The 16,225-nt window shown below is 39.9% G+C and overlaps 1 protein-coding gene across 2 annotated transcripts; it reads left to right on the top strand.

Moving 5' to 3' along the window:
- Positions 1-282: 282 nt before the first annotated feature.
- C1GALT1 (core 1 synthase, glycoprotein-N-acetylgalactosamine 3-beta-galactosyltransferase 1) lies at positions 283-14,166 on the top strand. Of its 2 annotated transcripts, none has more exons than XM_068210443.1 (4): positions 283-368; positions 5,978-6,217; positions 7,862-8,529; positions 9,737-14,166. In XM_068210443.1, the coding sequence occupies exons 2-4, from the start codon at positions 5,995-5,997 to the stop codon at positions 9,944-9,946; spliced, it is 1,101 nt and encodes a 366-aa protein (XP_068066544.1). In that variant the 5' UTR covers positions 283-368; positions 5,978-5,994; the 3' UTR covers positions 9,947-14,166. The 2 variants fall into 2 exon arrangements, with proteins under 2 accessions (XP_068066544.1, XP_068066552.1); XM_068210451.1 differs by lacking the exon at positions 283-368 and adding an exon at positions 727-863.
- Positions 14,167-16,225: the final 2,059 nt, after the last annotated feature.

The raw sequence follows: 16,225 nt of genomic DNA, 5'->3' as shown, positions 1-16,225 counted from the left end.
CGGGACGGGACGGGACGGGACGGGACGGGACGGGAGCGCCTCGCTGCTCCCGCGCTAGGAGCGCAGCGGGCGCGCGCTGCCACGCGGCGGAGCCTCCGCTGCGGCGGGAACGGGGTTAAAGCGGCGCGTGCCGGCAGGGCCCCGCCCCCAGGCCGCTCGCCGGCCAATCAGCGGGCGGCGGGGCGGCGCCGTTCCCGCGCCCGCTCCCGCCCCGGGGTGGCGCGCGCGCGGCGCGGGGCGGCCGCGCGATGGGGCCGGCGGCGGCGCGGGGCCGGGGCCGGGGCCGGGGCCTGCCCTGCGCGCGGCCAGCGGCTGCCCGCGCGCTGTCGCGCGGCTGAGCGCGCTCCGGGACCCCGCCGGCCCGAGAGGTGAGGGGGGGCCGGGCCGGGCCGGGCCGGGGGCGGCGGGGTCGGGCCCCGGGGGGCAGCGTCCCGTCCGCGGGGACGGGGCGGGAGGAGGCGGCCGGGGCGCTCCGTGTCACCCCGGCGGCGAGAAGGGTGCCTGCGGCTGCAGGAACAGCAGGTGCCCGGCTGCACGCCCGGGAAGGAGAGGCGCCAGAGCAGGGGCATCCTTGGAAAAGCGCGAGTCCCTCGGAGCCCAGCGGAGGGAGCAAGGTGCCCGGGGAGCCGGGAGCCGCTGCTCCCGCCCCCGCAGCGGGGACTTCCTGGGCGGACGCTCGTAGCGCTGGGAGAGGTCCGGGAAGCCGTGCTTCGGCCGCGGGCACTTGTTGCCGAAGGACGGCGTCAGCTTTTGGAATGAGGAAGGAGGAGCCAAATCTTCCGGCTCACCGGCACTGTGGATTGTTACACGTCTCGTTTCAGTGCAGTTGTTGGCCTCCTGTGCCGAAGTACCTTACTCTGATGGTTTGTATTTTCTGGTAGAACAAGCAGGAATTATTTTGAAAGAAACGCTTATAAAATTAGATATTTGAAGTGGAAAGATACGATCTGTGCTTAGCCGATAGGAAGCTGCAGAGGCTCACAGAAATCCTAGATGAAGACATTAGCAAATGCACAACTTGTGCATTTAGCATCATTTCAGAAGCATATGAGTAAACGGAGTAACTAGCAATATATGTGACTTAAGGAGCACAAGGCGTGTTTGCTCAGCTAACTGCGTATTTTTCTACATTTTGGTCGAATTATTCTGATGTGTTGCTTGATTGGTAAGGACGTGGTGGTAGAGATCAATTTCATTGCTAATTAATGAGCTCTCAAAGGACATTTAAATTGTTTCATCATGGGGCCTCAGAGCTTCCCCCTTGATTCCGAAGTAAGGGATACAGGAAAGAATCAGCCCTGTATGTGGGTTTAACTTAATCGAATCTTAAAATAATTGTGGAATGGTAGTGGGATAAACATGTTTAAAATTAGAATTATGTTCTGCATTCTGTATATTTCAATATCCCAGATTTGATGGTTATGGAGATTTTTTTGGGGTTTTTTTTCGTTATTATGTTGTTTTGGGGTTGGGGTATTTCCACTTGTTTGTTTGGTATTTTGTTTAATGTGTTTCTGTACATGTTCATCCGAGTTTGTGTAAAAGTACTAATTTTCAAGGTGGTTGGGTTGTTTTCTTTTGGTGGTGGGGCCAAAGCTCTTGCCATTTATTCATATTGCATGGTTTTCCCTTAAATTTCCATTGGCTTGTGGAAGTGATCTTAAAGCCCTTATTGGAACAGCAGGGTGAGAGCAGTAATTTAGATTAACATGTTCGAAGGCTCACCAGCAGGATGCACAGAGGCACAGTCTCATCAGAGGAGTCAGCCCTCGGTTCTGTCACTGGGGAGCCACCAGCCCCATTGCCCAGGTGTGATGTGCAGCAAGAGAAGTCCCCAGGAGAGCTGTCTGGAACAGCTCACGAGATCAGGGGGGGCTAACTGCCTAGAAAATATGGATCACATGGGATGCAAGAGAAAAGCATCTTGTGACTGCACAAAATTATGGGGTGCTCCTAGGAGGGACTAAAGGAAGGTGGTTTGAGGAGCAAGAAGTATGGGAAAACAAAAGAGCCTGGTCAGTTAGAAACTAGTGGCTGGTTGGTCTGTTTGACTGTGTCCTAGGCCAGATTGCCAGAGTTTGTTCTCTTTCCCCATTAAGGTGCCTTTCTAGCTATTTTGCTGGGCGAGAGGACTCTGTGTCCTATTCTCGTGTGCATACTGAGCTCCAAGTGCCAGCAACTGGAGAAGCACAGTGAGTTCTAGGGACCTCTGTGTCTGGTGTGCCAGCAGCTGGAGGGGCTGGAGTGAGTGAGGCCCTAAATGCCCAGCAGCTGGGGCGGGGGCTGTGAGCCACAGGGGCTGCTGTGTCCGCAGTGCCCGTCACTGGGGCGAGTGGAGCGCGCGGTACAGTCTTGGCAAGGATGCCAGCGTGAGGTTGCTCGTGAGTGTCACACCGGGCTAGCCAGTGAGTAGGATTAAGAGGCTCGGGAGCCAGGCTTTGAGGCAGCTGTAAGTGTGGGACAGGTACTAGTGAGATCAGAGGGTCAGCAGCTTGCCAAGGAGCAGGGCTCTGGGGAGTCTGGGGATTCAGGCTTGGTTGCTGGATAGGTTGAGCGTCTGAGACCAGTTGCAGAGGGATCCACGTTGTGTGTATGTGTATATTCCCCAGTAGCAGGCAGCTATGGGGAGGAGCAGCATACGGCCAGGCCATGTTTGTGTCTGCATGAGCACTTGTTTTTATCTGTGCTGATCTCTGTGGTCAGCCATGTGCATATGCATCTTTGCATGCACAGCTATGGGAATACATCCTCAGCCTGGCTGGATCTGGGCACGTGGAGTTGCAGCAGCATTATTGTCAGTGGGCTGCCAGGTTCAGCAGCCCCTAACACAGGAAAAATAGTTTTTCTGTAAGCTTGAAAATGTAGAAATTGTTGACTCATGGAACTTAAATTTAGAACCAAGTCTTAAATGACTGTTACATTGTGATAGAGTTTGAAAATATTTGTTGTTTTGATTGATGCGAATAGGGCTACCTGCATGAATATCTAAGTATCTGTATTTATTTAAGCTTCCATGATAGAGCAGTGGAACATAAATTAAATTCAAACCTAGCCTTTTATTGTAGGTGTTTTTTAATATAGTGTATTTTTAAACTCAAGAAGTAAAAGTAGACATTTGCTTCTCTGAATGTCATAGACTCGTAGCATCAGAAAATGGTTTGAGTTGGAAGGGAGAAGGGACCTTTAAAAATCATCCAACCCCTTTTAAAGTGCAACCCCCTGCCATGAGCAGGGACACCTCTCATTAGATCAGGTTGCTCCAAGCCTCATCCAACCTGGCCTTAATTGTTTTGCGTGTCTTCCCCCTGAATAAATCTGTGTGTAGAAGAGAATATCAGCAAGGAGGGGGGATGTTTATCATCTGACAACTGACCTTGCTTTTAGGCATTTTCTGATTCTTCTAGTGTAATGCTGTAGTGTTCAGTTATTTTTGCTGTCAAGTTAAAAGACGCAATTTATGTGAAATATCAAGATATCATAAAAAATGAAAATTTTTCTCCCGTTGGAGTTTATAAACATGTGGATATTCAACCACACATGTTTATAGTAACCCATTCTGTTGGTATAAAATTGATAGAATGATAAGCAGATGATTTTAGATTGAAAACTGTAGCTAGAGGCATTTTGTATCAAATATGAAGTACAGCTACTACCTGCCCTGGGAAATCCTCTTTGTGTGTGTAGTACTGCCAAATCAGCTTCTGATTTCCAATGTGATGGGTGCACTTTTTTCATTTTTCTGCACATTTAATTTTTTTAATAGAATTCAGTTGTACATGGTTTCATACTTAAATGAGCAGCAATTATTTTCAAGTTATTTTCGCTTTTTTCTCTCCTAGCAAGAGTAATTTTAACAGCTGTTGGAGCAGATAACTGAAATTCTATGGCAGAGAGACACCTAATACTGAAAAGTAGAACAGTAGAAACCTTTTTTTCTAGAAGGTGGTATAGGTACCCTGTGGGCGTGCATGGGTTTGTATATTTCCCCACTTTGAATGTACCAAAAGAAGGTATTGTTTTATTTTGGCCATCTCCCTGTGTGTATTGCAAATTTTGAGAGGACTTTGTGGTGATAGATGGGGAAAGCAAAAACAATAAATAATCTTAGTACAGCAGATCCTTTGCATTGTTATAGGCTGCTTGTATACATGGGCTTTTTGATAAAGGTTTTGGGAGTTTTGCCTTTTTTTTTGGGTACCAGATCAAAATACTCATGTCTTCTTCTCAATTTAGTGGTGTAAAAGACAATAGAAATAAAGCTGTAAACCAAGTAATTTTTTTCAAGGCCTGGGTCACAAATGATTATACAGTCAGTTTTTTAATTTGTGATATGATTTCACTTGTCTCTACCAAGATGTAGTACTAAATTTAGGGAAGACAATGTGCAATTAAAAAATTGCATCACGTGCTTGTTCATACTAAAGAACTACAGCTCCTTGTCAACCACAGTTATAATCATTTATATATATATATATATATATATACACACACCCTTATATACACCCTGTACATTTCTTGATTTTTATTTTGTGCTTTGAGTTGTGTTTTCAATTTTCTTTCCTTTTTCTAGCAGTGTGGAAAGAAAACCAATACCACATGTGAGAGCTGCTTCACTCTCAGATGTTCTCGATCTGTATGTGTACAGTAAATCTGATGGATTTCTGAAAGTGCCAACCTAACAACATGCACACATGTGTTCCATCCTTTGCTTTCCCTTCAGGAGAGCAGAAGAACAGACAGAAAGCTGGAATTTGGAGTGTGTGTTGCTGCACAGTGATTCATGCAGCTTGCTTGGGGACACAGTGTTTCCAATACACTGCCCAGGCAGTGAGAGGAGGGAGTGCAGGCTAAATGAGTTGTTTTGCTGGCTGCAGCTCTTCTCTGATCGATGGTTTTCATTGATGCTCTGTGCAGTCCATAATTTTCTTTTTTGGGCTCCCTCATGAACTAAATTGGGTTCTCTTCACTGTCATTAATAATGATCCTAATGGAGGGAACATCATTGACTTGTTTGTAAGGCTCTGGCTTGAATTCAGTGTGTATTTAATAGTCAATGTTTTTGTAGTTTAGTCATGAGTTATTAGAAAATAGCTCAATTCTTTCCAAAGATCAAAAACCCTCAACAACTTGAAATTGGTTTTCAAGTGTTTAATATGTTAAAATTCACACTCATTTTTGATGCATAGAACTCCCTTTATGCAGGCAGAGCTGCTGATTTGGTTTAATAAAAATGGTCAGCCAAGTCCTGTAGTTTTTGAGGAGCAAGGGTGTGGCTGATATGGTGTTTTTATTACTGCAATATAGTTTTTGAAGTGTAGAAGAAGCTTCAAGGCTGATGTATTTTCTTCTTCTCTTCCTTTGCAAAATTAGAGTTTCTATATGAAAATTCAGATGTTGTCTTATTCTTTTTTCTCAAAGTCAGTCCTCAGTAATTCCTAAAAGTGCATGGACAACTGCCCTTCTTTGGGAGTAGATTTGCTTTTATAACTCTTCAAAATCTGCTTGTGATTGACGTATGTTAAGAATTCCTGTAATATATATCTGGCTGGAGTTTTAAGAACATCTTGTGAGCATTTTGTGTCTTGACCTGTAGATTGCCATTGGTCATCATCTTTTAACTTCATAAAATATTTAGGTATTACATTTAAAGTTAGTTTTGTAGGCTGAAGAGAATAAAAAAGTGTACATATATTACAGTTTTATAAAGCTATTGCACTTCAGTGTATACATTCTTGTGTAAATGTTGTATAAATGAAATTAATAGGTATTTTATGTGCAGCCACTATCAATGGATGTACAATTTTATATTGATATTTGCATTGCTCTTGTACTTAAATTTCTGTGCAAGCCACGGGGAGCTGAGACTGAGTTTGAACTGAGCTCTTTTCTTTCATAGATTTAGTCCTTGATTTCTTCCTATAGTTTTAGATTTGATTTCTGTGTTAAGTCTAATGTATTTTTCATTTGGTTTTGACAGTGTCTCACCTTCAGGAGATGGCCTCTTCTAAGTCTTTGGTGAACCTTCTAACCTTCACTTTTGGCTCAGCAATAGGATTTTTTGTCTGCTATCTTCTGTTTAACATTATACTAGAAGAACAGGTTAAGATCCAGCCTCACGTTCTTCACAATGATCCACATGGGCAACACTCAGCAGATACTGACAACAATCAGCTGCAAGGACAAATGAATTTCAATGCAGATGTTGGACAGCATAAAGGTATTTTGTTACACCTGGCTGATTAGCAAATGTCCTCCCTTTCCATGCATTGCAAAACATTACTTCTTCACTGCCAAGAATTTATATGAATCATTTTCATTCAGTTTCCTCATGTTCAGGTTGCATCTAAATAACTTTTTTCTCCTGAGGTCTACTGAATGGTGGTTTTCTTTGTTTACATTTGTATTACAGTAGTAATTTTTTTCCTTAGAGTCCAACTGTTTGTCCAACTTCTGTATGCATACATGTCTGGAGCATTAACTTCTCAAATGAACTATTGACACCAAATGGCACTTTTGCTAAGCACTTATCTTTGCTAGCATTGTAGATGTAGCTGCATTGCTTTTTACCCTTTAGAAGCTAATTTTGGACCACTTCTAACTTTTGATCTAGCTTCTAAGATAAAGCTAAAATAAAATTTTTAAAAAATTGCTTTTTGGTATGATTAATAAAACACAGAATTGAAGCAGGGGTGCAAAGGGAGTCACTGTGGGCATGATTTGCTAAGCTGTTTACACAGCAGTCCAGGCACAGATTGCTGTTTGCAGTCAAAACTAGAGAAATTCTCTTGCACTCTGGTTATTTTTCTAGAGAAGGTAGACCCAGTCAATACTTCAGGAATACTTTTACACTTGATATATTGCATTAAATGAGTTCATTCTAAATCCCAAATACAGAGAATATTTGAGTAGGGACAGCTTGGCTGAGAAAAATTGCACTGCAATGCATTTGCTGAAGATGTTAGTAAGTAACTTGTTATTTAGACATATTTAAGCTCCAAACGTTGTAAGATGAGTGTGTGAGTGTTTCACATGTAGTCGTAGAACTTTGTTACAGAGAAATCAGATCTATAGTTGCATAAAGTGTAAGCAGGAATATTTTAGTACCAGTTATGCAGATTTTACTGTCCATGAAATATTCTTTTACATGAGTTAAAATCTTTCTGTATGTATCAGTGAAAATGTTTCTATGAGAGCAATGAATGCTTTGAAAAACATTGTTTCACACCTCTGATAACTGTTTTTATTTTACTGGATTGGTGCAAATAAAAACATGTTATCAACAGTAACAGTAGTTTCATAGTATCCTAAATTACTTAGTTTGATAAATTATTTCTGGTTTACCATTTACTTTATTCTTAAAACATATTTTGCTGGTTTAGAAATATTCATTAGTCTTTGTTAGATAACATGAATATATATAAAAGAATTTATTAGCATTTTGACATTTCTGTGTTGTAATAATTAAATTTTATTCATTGAGAATGGCAAAAATACCGTTTTAAAATTTTCATTAGTCTTCCAAGACCATAAAGAGGTTTGCTCTGAGCAGTTTTTATGTAGAAATCAAGGTTTGCTAAAGCCACACTTTCCTGAACAGACACCCATTTTGATATGACTCTTGCACTCTCCTTTATCTTGTGAAATTGAAATAGCTTTAAGAATCTTAATCTTTGAGAGTCTTGTTTATTTCCTTCCAGAATCTAGCATGGAGTTCATTAATTGGTACATTTGGAAGCAAAAGCCTCTTTTCTGTCTGCATGTCTTTTTTATCTAGAAACAGTATCTGAGGAGGGGGGAGGTTGCTGTTAGTTTGTTTGGCAATCATGTCTAATATAGTTTTACAACTTTCCTCTTTTTTTAGATGAGGATAAAAATATTGCAGAAGGACTGTATCACAAGGTGAAAATACTGTGTTGGGTCATGACTGGACCTCAAAATCTAGAAAAGAAAGCCAAGCATGTGAAGGCCACTTGGGCCCAACGCTGTAATAAAGTACTTTTTATGAGCTCTGAGGAAAATAAAGACTTCCCAGCTGTGGGCCTAGAAACCAAAGAAGGCAGGGACCAACTCTACTGGAAGACTATTAAAGCTTTTCAATATGTATATGACCATTATTTTGATGATGCTGATTGGTTTATGAAAGCAGATGATGATACTTATGTTATATTGGACAATTTGAGATGGCTTCTTTCAAAATACAGTCCTGAACAACCAATATACTTTGGAAGAAGGTTTAAGCCTTATGTGAAGCAGGGCTACATGAGTGGAGGAGCAGGGTATGTTCTGAGCAAAGAAGCTCTGAAGAGATTTGTTGCTGCATTTAAAACGAACAAATGCACTCACAGTTCCTCTGTTGAAGATCTGGCACTAGGAAAATGCATGGAGATCATCAATGTGGAAGCAGGAGATTCTAGGGATACAAATGGTAGAGAAACCTTTCATCCATTTGTTCCAGAACATCACTTAATCAGAGGATACCTACCAAAAACATTCTGGTACTGGAATTACAATTACTATCCTGCTGTAGAGGTAAGTCCTGAGGAACCTGGTATCCATTTTGTCAGGTGCATCTTATCATGTGTGTGAGCGTGTGTTGTGTAAATTAGAATTAGGTGGAAGAATTCAAAAACAGGATTTGGAATTTTTTACATATTAAGGCTGAAAAAGAGTCTGGTTCTTCAGTAGATTTTTTTTAATTGTAAAGCAGCAATCTATTTTTATACTTGTATTCAGCAGCTAAAGCATTTCTGTAGCTTAAACCAGATGTATGATACTGTATTTAGTGTGTCAGGAGGCAGCAGCATTAGCTAAGGCTGCAGTGCTTGGGTGGCTGAGCTGTGGACAGTTCCATCTGTAACTGATTCAGAATGGAAATTGCCTGTGTGGTCCTGTCCTGTCATACCTGTGCTTGGATAGAGACTACTTCATCTGGTAACAAAGTCAAGCTATATAGATCAGACTTCATAGGTATTGAAAGAATGACAGTTACATAGCAATTGTTCTCTTTGGTGTCTTTAAATATTTAATCTTAGTTCCAGTTGGATTCGAAATATTAGCAACTCTGCAATCAAAGCTGCTGAAAAAAGAAACCCCAAAACTGTGCTCCAGGAAAGTGTTCTCAAATTTAAGCTACAAAATATAAGTTGTGACAAATGTGTTAAGAAGGATCCTGTAGCTCTTAATAATGTCAATGAAATCAAGACATTTAAAACAAAATTCTGCAATTACTTGTAGCAACTTTCTATCAGTAGGAAGTTAGATTCTGACAATACTGCCAAACTGTATAATATGTCAACACAAACAGGTACAGGTACAGACACATTTTGCTTATACATTCTGTCTGGATGCTGACATAAGTAACAGGCATTTATTGTTTCATACATAAATGTTACTCAATTGTGGCTGCTTGCTGCTTCTTGGTGCTGTTTAAACACCAGCATCAAAAATTAAGTATGGAAAAGCAGAAAATCTCTGATGTTAATGAGGGCAGCTAGTTTTTTCACTGGCTTGATCACAGAAGCAAGAGACTTTGTCAGCTTCATTTGGGAAAGATGCCTTGGCAGATATGTCTGGTACATTTTGCTTGCCTAACATTAACTTTTGAAGTATACATATGACTGATAATAGTGAATTTCTTACCATTAAATCAAATATTTCTTTGAATTCTCCCCAGATCTTTAATCCAGTGCATGCTTTGTAATTCTTGCTGATTGTTTTGCTTTGTTTTGTGTTTCAGGGTCCTGGATGCTGCTCTGATCTAGCAGTTTCATTCCACTATGTTGACTCTGTGACTATGTATCATTTGGAATATTTGATTTATCATCTTCGTCCATATGGGTATTTGTATAGATACAATCCTGATTCATCAAAGAATTCAGAAGAGCAGAGCGAAAATGAAGCACTGGAGAATAATCAAAAGCTAAAGCAAAAAACTTCTGAAAGCTAACTGGACTTGGAAAAAACCAAAAAGAAGCCAGTACAATGAGTAAGAGTTTCCTCAAACTTGTGCATGAAGCTTGTGGACTGAAATTACTCCTGGCAATTTTTATTTCAAAAATCAAGTTGTCACTGTGTGTACAATAGAGTCTGGTGTTGGCTCTGACTGCTTGGGATAGTGTGACCTTGCAGCCCTGTCCACAAAGATTTGGGGCCCTAAAGCTGTGAAACTGGAGGTTGCTCTGGTACAATAATATTTGGGAGAATTTGTATGAAAACCTTAAGTGGACTGGTTCACAGATGATCGTACCCTATTTCTGTTCCTTTTTCTGTTCTCCTCTATTTCCTTTCCATTAAGTCAGTTCTAATATTAGAAATTGGATGCTGCCCAGTCAAACACATCAGGATGGTTTTCTGAAGTATTCTTAACATCTTGAAGTTACTTTGTGTACCTTGCCCTGAAAGTAAGGCAGAGACACGGAATTAGATTCTCCTATCTGCTTTGCCTTAACAATAGAGTGGCAGAATTTCACCCATAAGATTAATCTGAATTGTTTCAGAAACAGAATTCACTGCTATGAATTACTTATAAAGTTTTACATTCTGTTGTGCAAAACAATACGAAGTTTCTGGGGAGGAATACTCTTCTGGAGAGTCACCAGAAACAGTTACTGTTTAAATTGCTGAGGTCATGCAAGCTGCTTACATATTTGCCTGTGGGGTTTTTTTTAAATTTGGTTTTATTAACTTATCCTTTTGGTTTAATGGATATAAAGATTTGTCTTAGCATTTCTCAGCCTAAGGTAGATGCTTTTGAAAACAGAAGTCTGTCTTCCATCCCACCTGCCACATAAACTAGGAAGACTAGTATCTTAGTGAAGTTGCATTGTAACAACTTGGTTTCAGCCACTATTATAATTAGTTTGTTTCCATTTTAATTTTCACTAGAGGTTAAAATTTTCAGATACAGAAATGTCCTATTTTAAAACTGCACCAAAGCCAGCTTATTTGGTTGAAGTACTTAATTTCACTTTTCTGAACATTTTTTTCTTCCACTTTAAACATTTTTTCTGTATCTGCTTCTTGTTACCTTTTTTCAGCACAGTGTTAAATGATCATTTTTTCACTGTTTTTGAAGCTGAACTGTGTAGTTATTCAGGTGAGCAAGCCTGAATGCAGGAATCTCTCAAAGTGCATTAACTTTCTCCACTACTTCATAAGTATCTCTGCCTTTTAACTGGAAACACTTTCTTGGTGTGGGACAAAATAGGTGTTTTAATTACTGATTTTTTTTCAGAGGTTGAATATATGTTTTATAAAGTTAATATAAAACTTTCTGGTTTTCTCCTTTTCAGATTGAGTAAATAGCAGTATGGGGAATGGGATTAAGCATGACATGTAGTGTTTTATTCCACAGTTGAACAGAAGTTTCTTCATCTTTTTGTTATTTTTCACCTTCATCATATTGATGAATTTGGACATAACCTAATTACCTCCAGTCTTGGTTTTGAAAAGGGCACATAATGGTAGCAGACAGCCTTATTTACTACTGCTGGTCCTTCAGGATGTTCCTGGAAGGTGATGTTACCATAAGGTAATGGAATTTATTTTTCCAAAGGTAGTTCTAGTACAGATTGGAGTTCTTTCTGTTGTCCAACAGTAAAGTTATTACTTTCTTTCTAACCATTGCTCTGTAGCATGATGGTAATTACTGAAACAGCTCATGGTGTTGAAATGCTGCATACATCTTCTCTGCCTGAATGTAGGCCGAGTTCATCTATCAAGTATTGGTTAAATAGTTCCTGCAGGGTTAAATCTGTTGGTCCTTATGAGCAGCACGGTTCTGAAGTACTGATAGGGACACAAGCTTTATTTTATGTTAATTGACTTAAGTAGAACATTATAACTGCATTGGTTCAAGAAAGGAAAAAGTGTCCAATTTGCTGTAGTCAGAGGGATGCTTGTCCAGAAGACAATGGATGTTAACATGCTGAAAGGTGCTTCCTTCTGTGAGCTAAATGTTTATCCCACATGCAGCACAAACCAATTGTATTGTAAAATCCATATGCAATTGATAACTCCAATGGCATTGTTCAAACAAGCAGTTAAAATATTCAGGAATACTTATGGAAGTTACAAAATGAAATTGAGATCCCAACCTAATCTCTTTGTAAATTCAGCCCATGTAAAAGATCTGTTGAGCTGCTGTACAGTTCCTTTATTTCTGCTTTCTTCTTCAGTTCATCCATGGGGATTTAAAGATTTTTTATGACAACAGGCAGAACTAATCCTGCATATTTTCTGCAGATTTGTGTCGTATGTTTGCCCTGTGCTGTCCTGTGAAGCATTTCCTCTTCATGTTCCTTACTGTCCGGACTATCCTTATCCTGTCTCTGGCTTTCCAGTTTCATCCAGCATAAGTCTCAGGTGGACAGGAGGAAGCAGGATATTTGAGCTTCACACAGGTTGTCTGCTGGGATAACAAGGTAAACCAAGTCACTGCTGAGGGTGAGGCCTTTTCTCAGCAGCAGTTCTAGTTCTTATTGGCTGCCCAGCTGAGACTTGTGGGTTTAGCAGAGCAGAGTGGGAATACCCCCTTCTACAAAATGTGCAGGACCGCAGAGAGACTGGAAAAGTAAAGGAGCAAGTTCCCTTTCCGAAGGGAATAAGGCTAAGGACATACTGCCTTGGGATAAATGGGTGGCCTGTCTGGAGAAATAAGTAGCCTTTTCTCCAAATGTCAGTTCTTTGTTTTAAAGTGTCCTTGTGCATAGGCCTCTGAATCTATTTCTTTTGCCTTTATAACAGCACTGCCAAGAATTATTTTTCTTTCCAGACAAGCTAGAAAAGTATCTGGTTTTACATTCTGTGATTACAACAGAGACCTGTTGTTCTCTGTTGAATTGTATTGCCATAACCATGAGCTGATACCTCTGAAATAATTGGTTTCTATCTCACTATCTTCAGAAGCCTCAGTGGACAAGGTTGGAATGTGAACAGTATAATTTTCACATACAATATTACACTAATATTAGTAGTCTGCTATTTCACTCTCAGGTCTTTGTGCTTTGAGAAAGTATTTATTGAGTTGGAGAATTTTTGCAGCCCAAGGAGACTGTATTTCAGATGGAGAGACTTCCTGAGGCACAGCAACGTGGGCTTAGGCCATGCAGATTATTTCTCTGTGCTTTGGTTTCTAAAAGAGGTTTCTTAATTTTATAAAAACTAAAAGCTTTCATTGGCACCGTAGTGATTTAAATTACCCATGTAAAAATTTTGAACTATTTTCTTGAAATTACTAGGCAGTGGACGTGGAAGTGTCCCCATGTGTGACAGAGTAACATTTTAACCTTGTGGTTAAATGTGATTTCACTTCAGAAAGTGGTTCACGTGGTTTCACTTCAGAAAGATTGACAATGGCAAGAAGTTACTTTCTGATCACTAGTCTTAATCAGAGTATTAATCTTTGTTTGCAGAAAAAGACCAGTTTTAATCTTCTTTCACTCCCAAATAATTTTTGCAGTCTGCATTTGTGTTATTTAGGAGGTTACATGCTGGTGATATTTATACCATCCCTCATTTTGTGGAAGCTCTTTTCACAGTACTTTTGCCTTTAAGGACGCTTTCTTTGTTTTGCTTTGGTGGGGGTGTATATTAAAAATCACTTTTTCTTCAGCAATTACCATTTGATTTGTTCTGCTTGCAGAAGTATGAATGTCAGTATTTGAGTAGCAGATAGACTTCTTGTAATGCTTTGTTATCTGAGCAGGGTGTTTTGTCTTTGTATGACAGAAAAGTGTGGATTATTTCTCTGCTGTACCTGTTACTGATGCTGATAGTGCACGCACAGATAAAAATAGAGCCCCCAATACACGACCACTGGGAAAGGCAGTTTTTGTCCTTTTTCTGTCAAGAAATCTTCTGTGGAACTCCAAAAGTGTAATTTGCTTTGTTTTACCATATTGTATTTAAAATACTCCACAAATGTAATTAATAGTGTAAAAGAATTGAATATTGCTGCTGGACAGTATGCTCCACTTAAAACCTGTGAATGTTTCACTTTGCAATTATAGGTAGTTGTGTTCCTAATGCCAGATAAAAGTTGGTGATTTGTCTGGAATGGTCACCATAAGGATTTGTTTCTTAAATACCTTCTTTGAAGTGCCTTTGACCAATTTTTAGCATCAAAATTAAGTTGAGAATTGAATAAATAAAATAAGTTATCTCATACACAGTTCATGTCTGTCTTCATTTACGCCTTCTGCATGCTAGTCGTGTTGCATAGCAGCACAGTTTATTCTAATAAAAATATCCTTACTTTTTCTCTAGGGTGGGTACAGGAAATTCAAAAAGCTTTTCTCACTTGTTATGATTCTATGATTCTATACTTATGCTATTAACAAAACAGTAAGCTATCCAGAAAACAAATATAGTAGATTTTTAAAGTGTGAAATTATTAAGTGCTAGTACCAGATTCATAGCAGGCAGCTGTTTCTGCATTGTCCTGATTCTTCAGTGTCTCCATATTATTACAGATTCCTTAGTGAACTGACTACAACTGATACCTCAGAAATAAAGCAAAACTGTCTAAAATTAACCATCTTGTTTAAAAAAAAGAGATTTATTATTTCAGTGAACCTCTTCTTTCTGAAAAAAAAGGCCTGTTAAAATTTAAAAGTTGTGCTTTCTAACCTAAATGTTTGTGCAGAACAGCATTCAGCAGTAGAAGTGCTGGCACATGGACAGCTGGGAGGTGTCTTTACATGTGGAACTCTGGTTGTTGGAGGAGGTGTTGGCAGAAGCACAGTACAGCTGTGTGTCAGTACCTTAAGTACTGTAATAGACCCTGCTAATACTATTAACCTGGATTAATTAACTGTTTCATTTGAAAGTGCAGGAAACGGGTGACATCTGGTTTAACTGAGCTCAAAAGCTGGGATATTTAAGGGAACAAGAGCCAGTTGAACAGACCGTAAAAGCTCCTGTCAAGTTTCAGGCGAAGGTTATGCTTTTATGTGGTGGTGTTGCTGTAACTTACAAATTGTCAGGATCAGACTGCATCCAGCACATTGCAGGGCAATGCAAATGCTGGAGCAAAGCAAAAGCTACAGCTGCTACACTGGAGAAAAGCTGTTTCATAAGTGTGGGTTTGCTTTGCTTGCTTTTTGGGTTTTTTTTTAATATTAATATATAACAGACTCACCTATTTGATTACCAGAAGTTGTAGGCACAGTGAAGTGTCCATAAATGATGGTACGCTCTCGTGGCCAGCTCACAGAAAGCTTCCCTTGCTCAAGGGAATTTTCCTAGAGCTCTTGGCTGTGCACTAGTGCCAACTAAAAAGTAAGTAAACATTTTACACCCAGGAACTGCTAAGTTTGTTCTAAGCGGCAGGGAAGATAAGCCTCTGTACTTCTCATTCCAGCACTTGCTCCTGAATGTTTAGCAGCCTTTCTTCCTTTCTGACAATGTTTCACCTTAACGAAGCCCTTCCACAGATTCCTGAAATTTGGTGGTGAGGAGTTTTTTCTGACTTATATGAGGAGTAAGTGAGAAAATCAGAGCTCTGCAGTGAACATTTTCATTGTTACACATGTATAGAAATTTAAGACAGACTTGGGAAAACAGATGGATCGTGGGATCTCACTTCTAGGTTAGGGTGACATTTGGCATTTTTAAAGCAAAAGTGTTTGCTTTAATTCATTTAATTCAGAAATGTAGCCTGAGGTCTTCATTTTTTTCAGCTTTCTGATATATAGTCCTTCAAGACTTCTTAAAAAATCATTAAAATTAAACTGTAAAGATGTTTTGTCACTGGTTAGTAAAAAGAATGTTGGAGGCTAATTCTGTGTTTGTTTTTGTTAACATTGGAATTTGGACCCAATGTGGTTTTGAGCTGTGCCCCACACACTCTCCTTTTAAGTCTTCTTTTCAGACTTCTTCAGCCCTCTGTTCTATTGTGTATAATACTCCTCCTTTGTTGCAATACTACAAGACAAGTACAGTCCCTTTTTTCCTTCCTCCCCCAAAAATGTTCTTCTGTAAGCTTTCTTTTATTTAGGAAGGTTGAAGCCTCAAGTTCTGGAGTCTGCACTGTACTGACCAAAGCATCATCCACTTCTGTGTTACACACCTGTGGGGATAAGAAAGTGTCCATTCTTTTGCCATAGCTTAGGTGTTCCCCTCTCTGGAGGTGTGATTTGTCTTTTAAACATTCTCATCTTTTCCCCTTCGTTTTAGTTTCCTTTTTCTGTCAATGGTTGCACCACTTGATCTGCAAAGTGCTGTT

Source organism: Anomalospiza imberbis, chromosome 1 (genome assembly GCF_031753505.1).
Source record: "Anomalospiza imberbis isolate Cuckoo-Finch-1a 21T00152 chromosome 1, ASM3175350v1, whole genome shotgun sequence".
NCBI classification, from domain to species: Eukaryota; Metazoa; Chordata; class Aves; order Passeriformes; family Viduidae; genus Anomalospiza; species Anomalospiza imberbis.
This window is presented reverse-complemented; position numbering and strand designations above follow the sequence as displayed.

Bases quoted from the DNA above. Each gene is read 5' to 3' on its own strand.
- C1GALT1 (XM_068210443.1), top strand. From the start codon at position 5,995: ATGGCCTCTTCTAAGTCTTTGGTGAACCTTCTAACCTTCACTTTTGGC. The intron at 6,218-7,861 runs GTATTTTGTTAC...CTCTTTTTTTAG, and splicing joins AGATGTTGGACAGCATAAAG to ATGAGGATAAAAATATTGCA. The intron at 8,530-9,736 runs GTAAGTCCTGAG...TTTGTGTTTCAG, and splicing joins ATTACTATCCTGCTGTAGAG to GGTCCTGGATGCTGCTCTGA.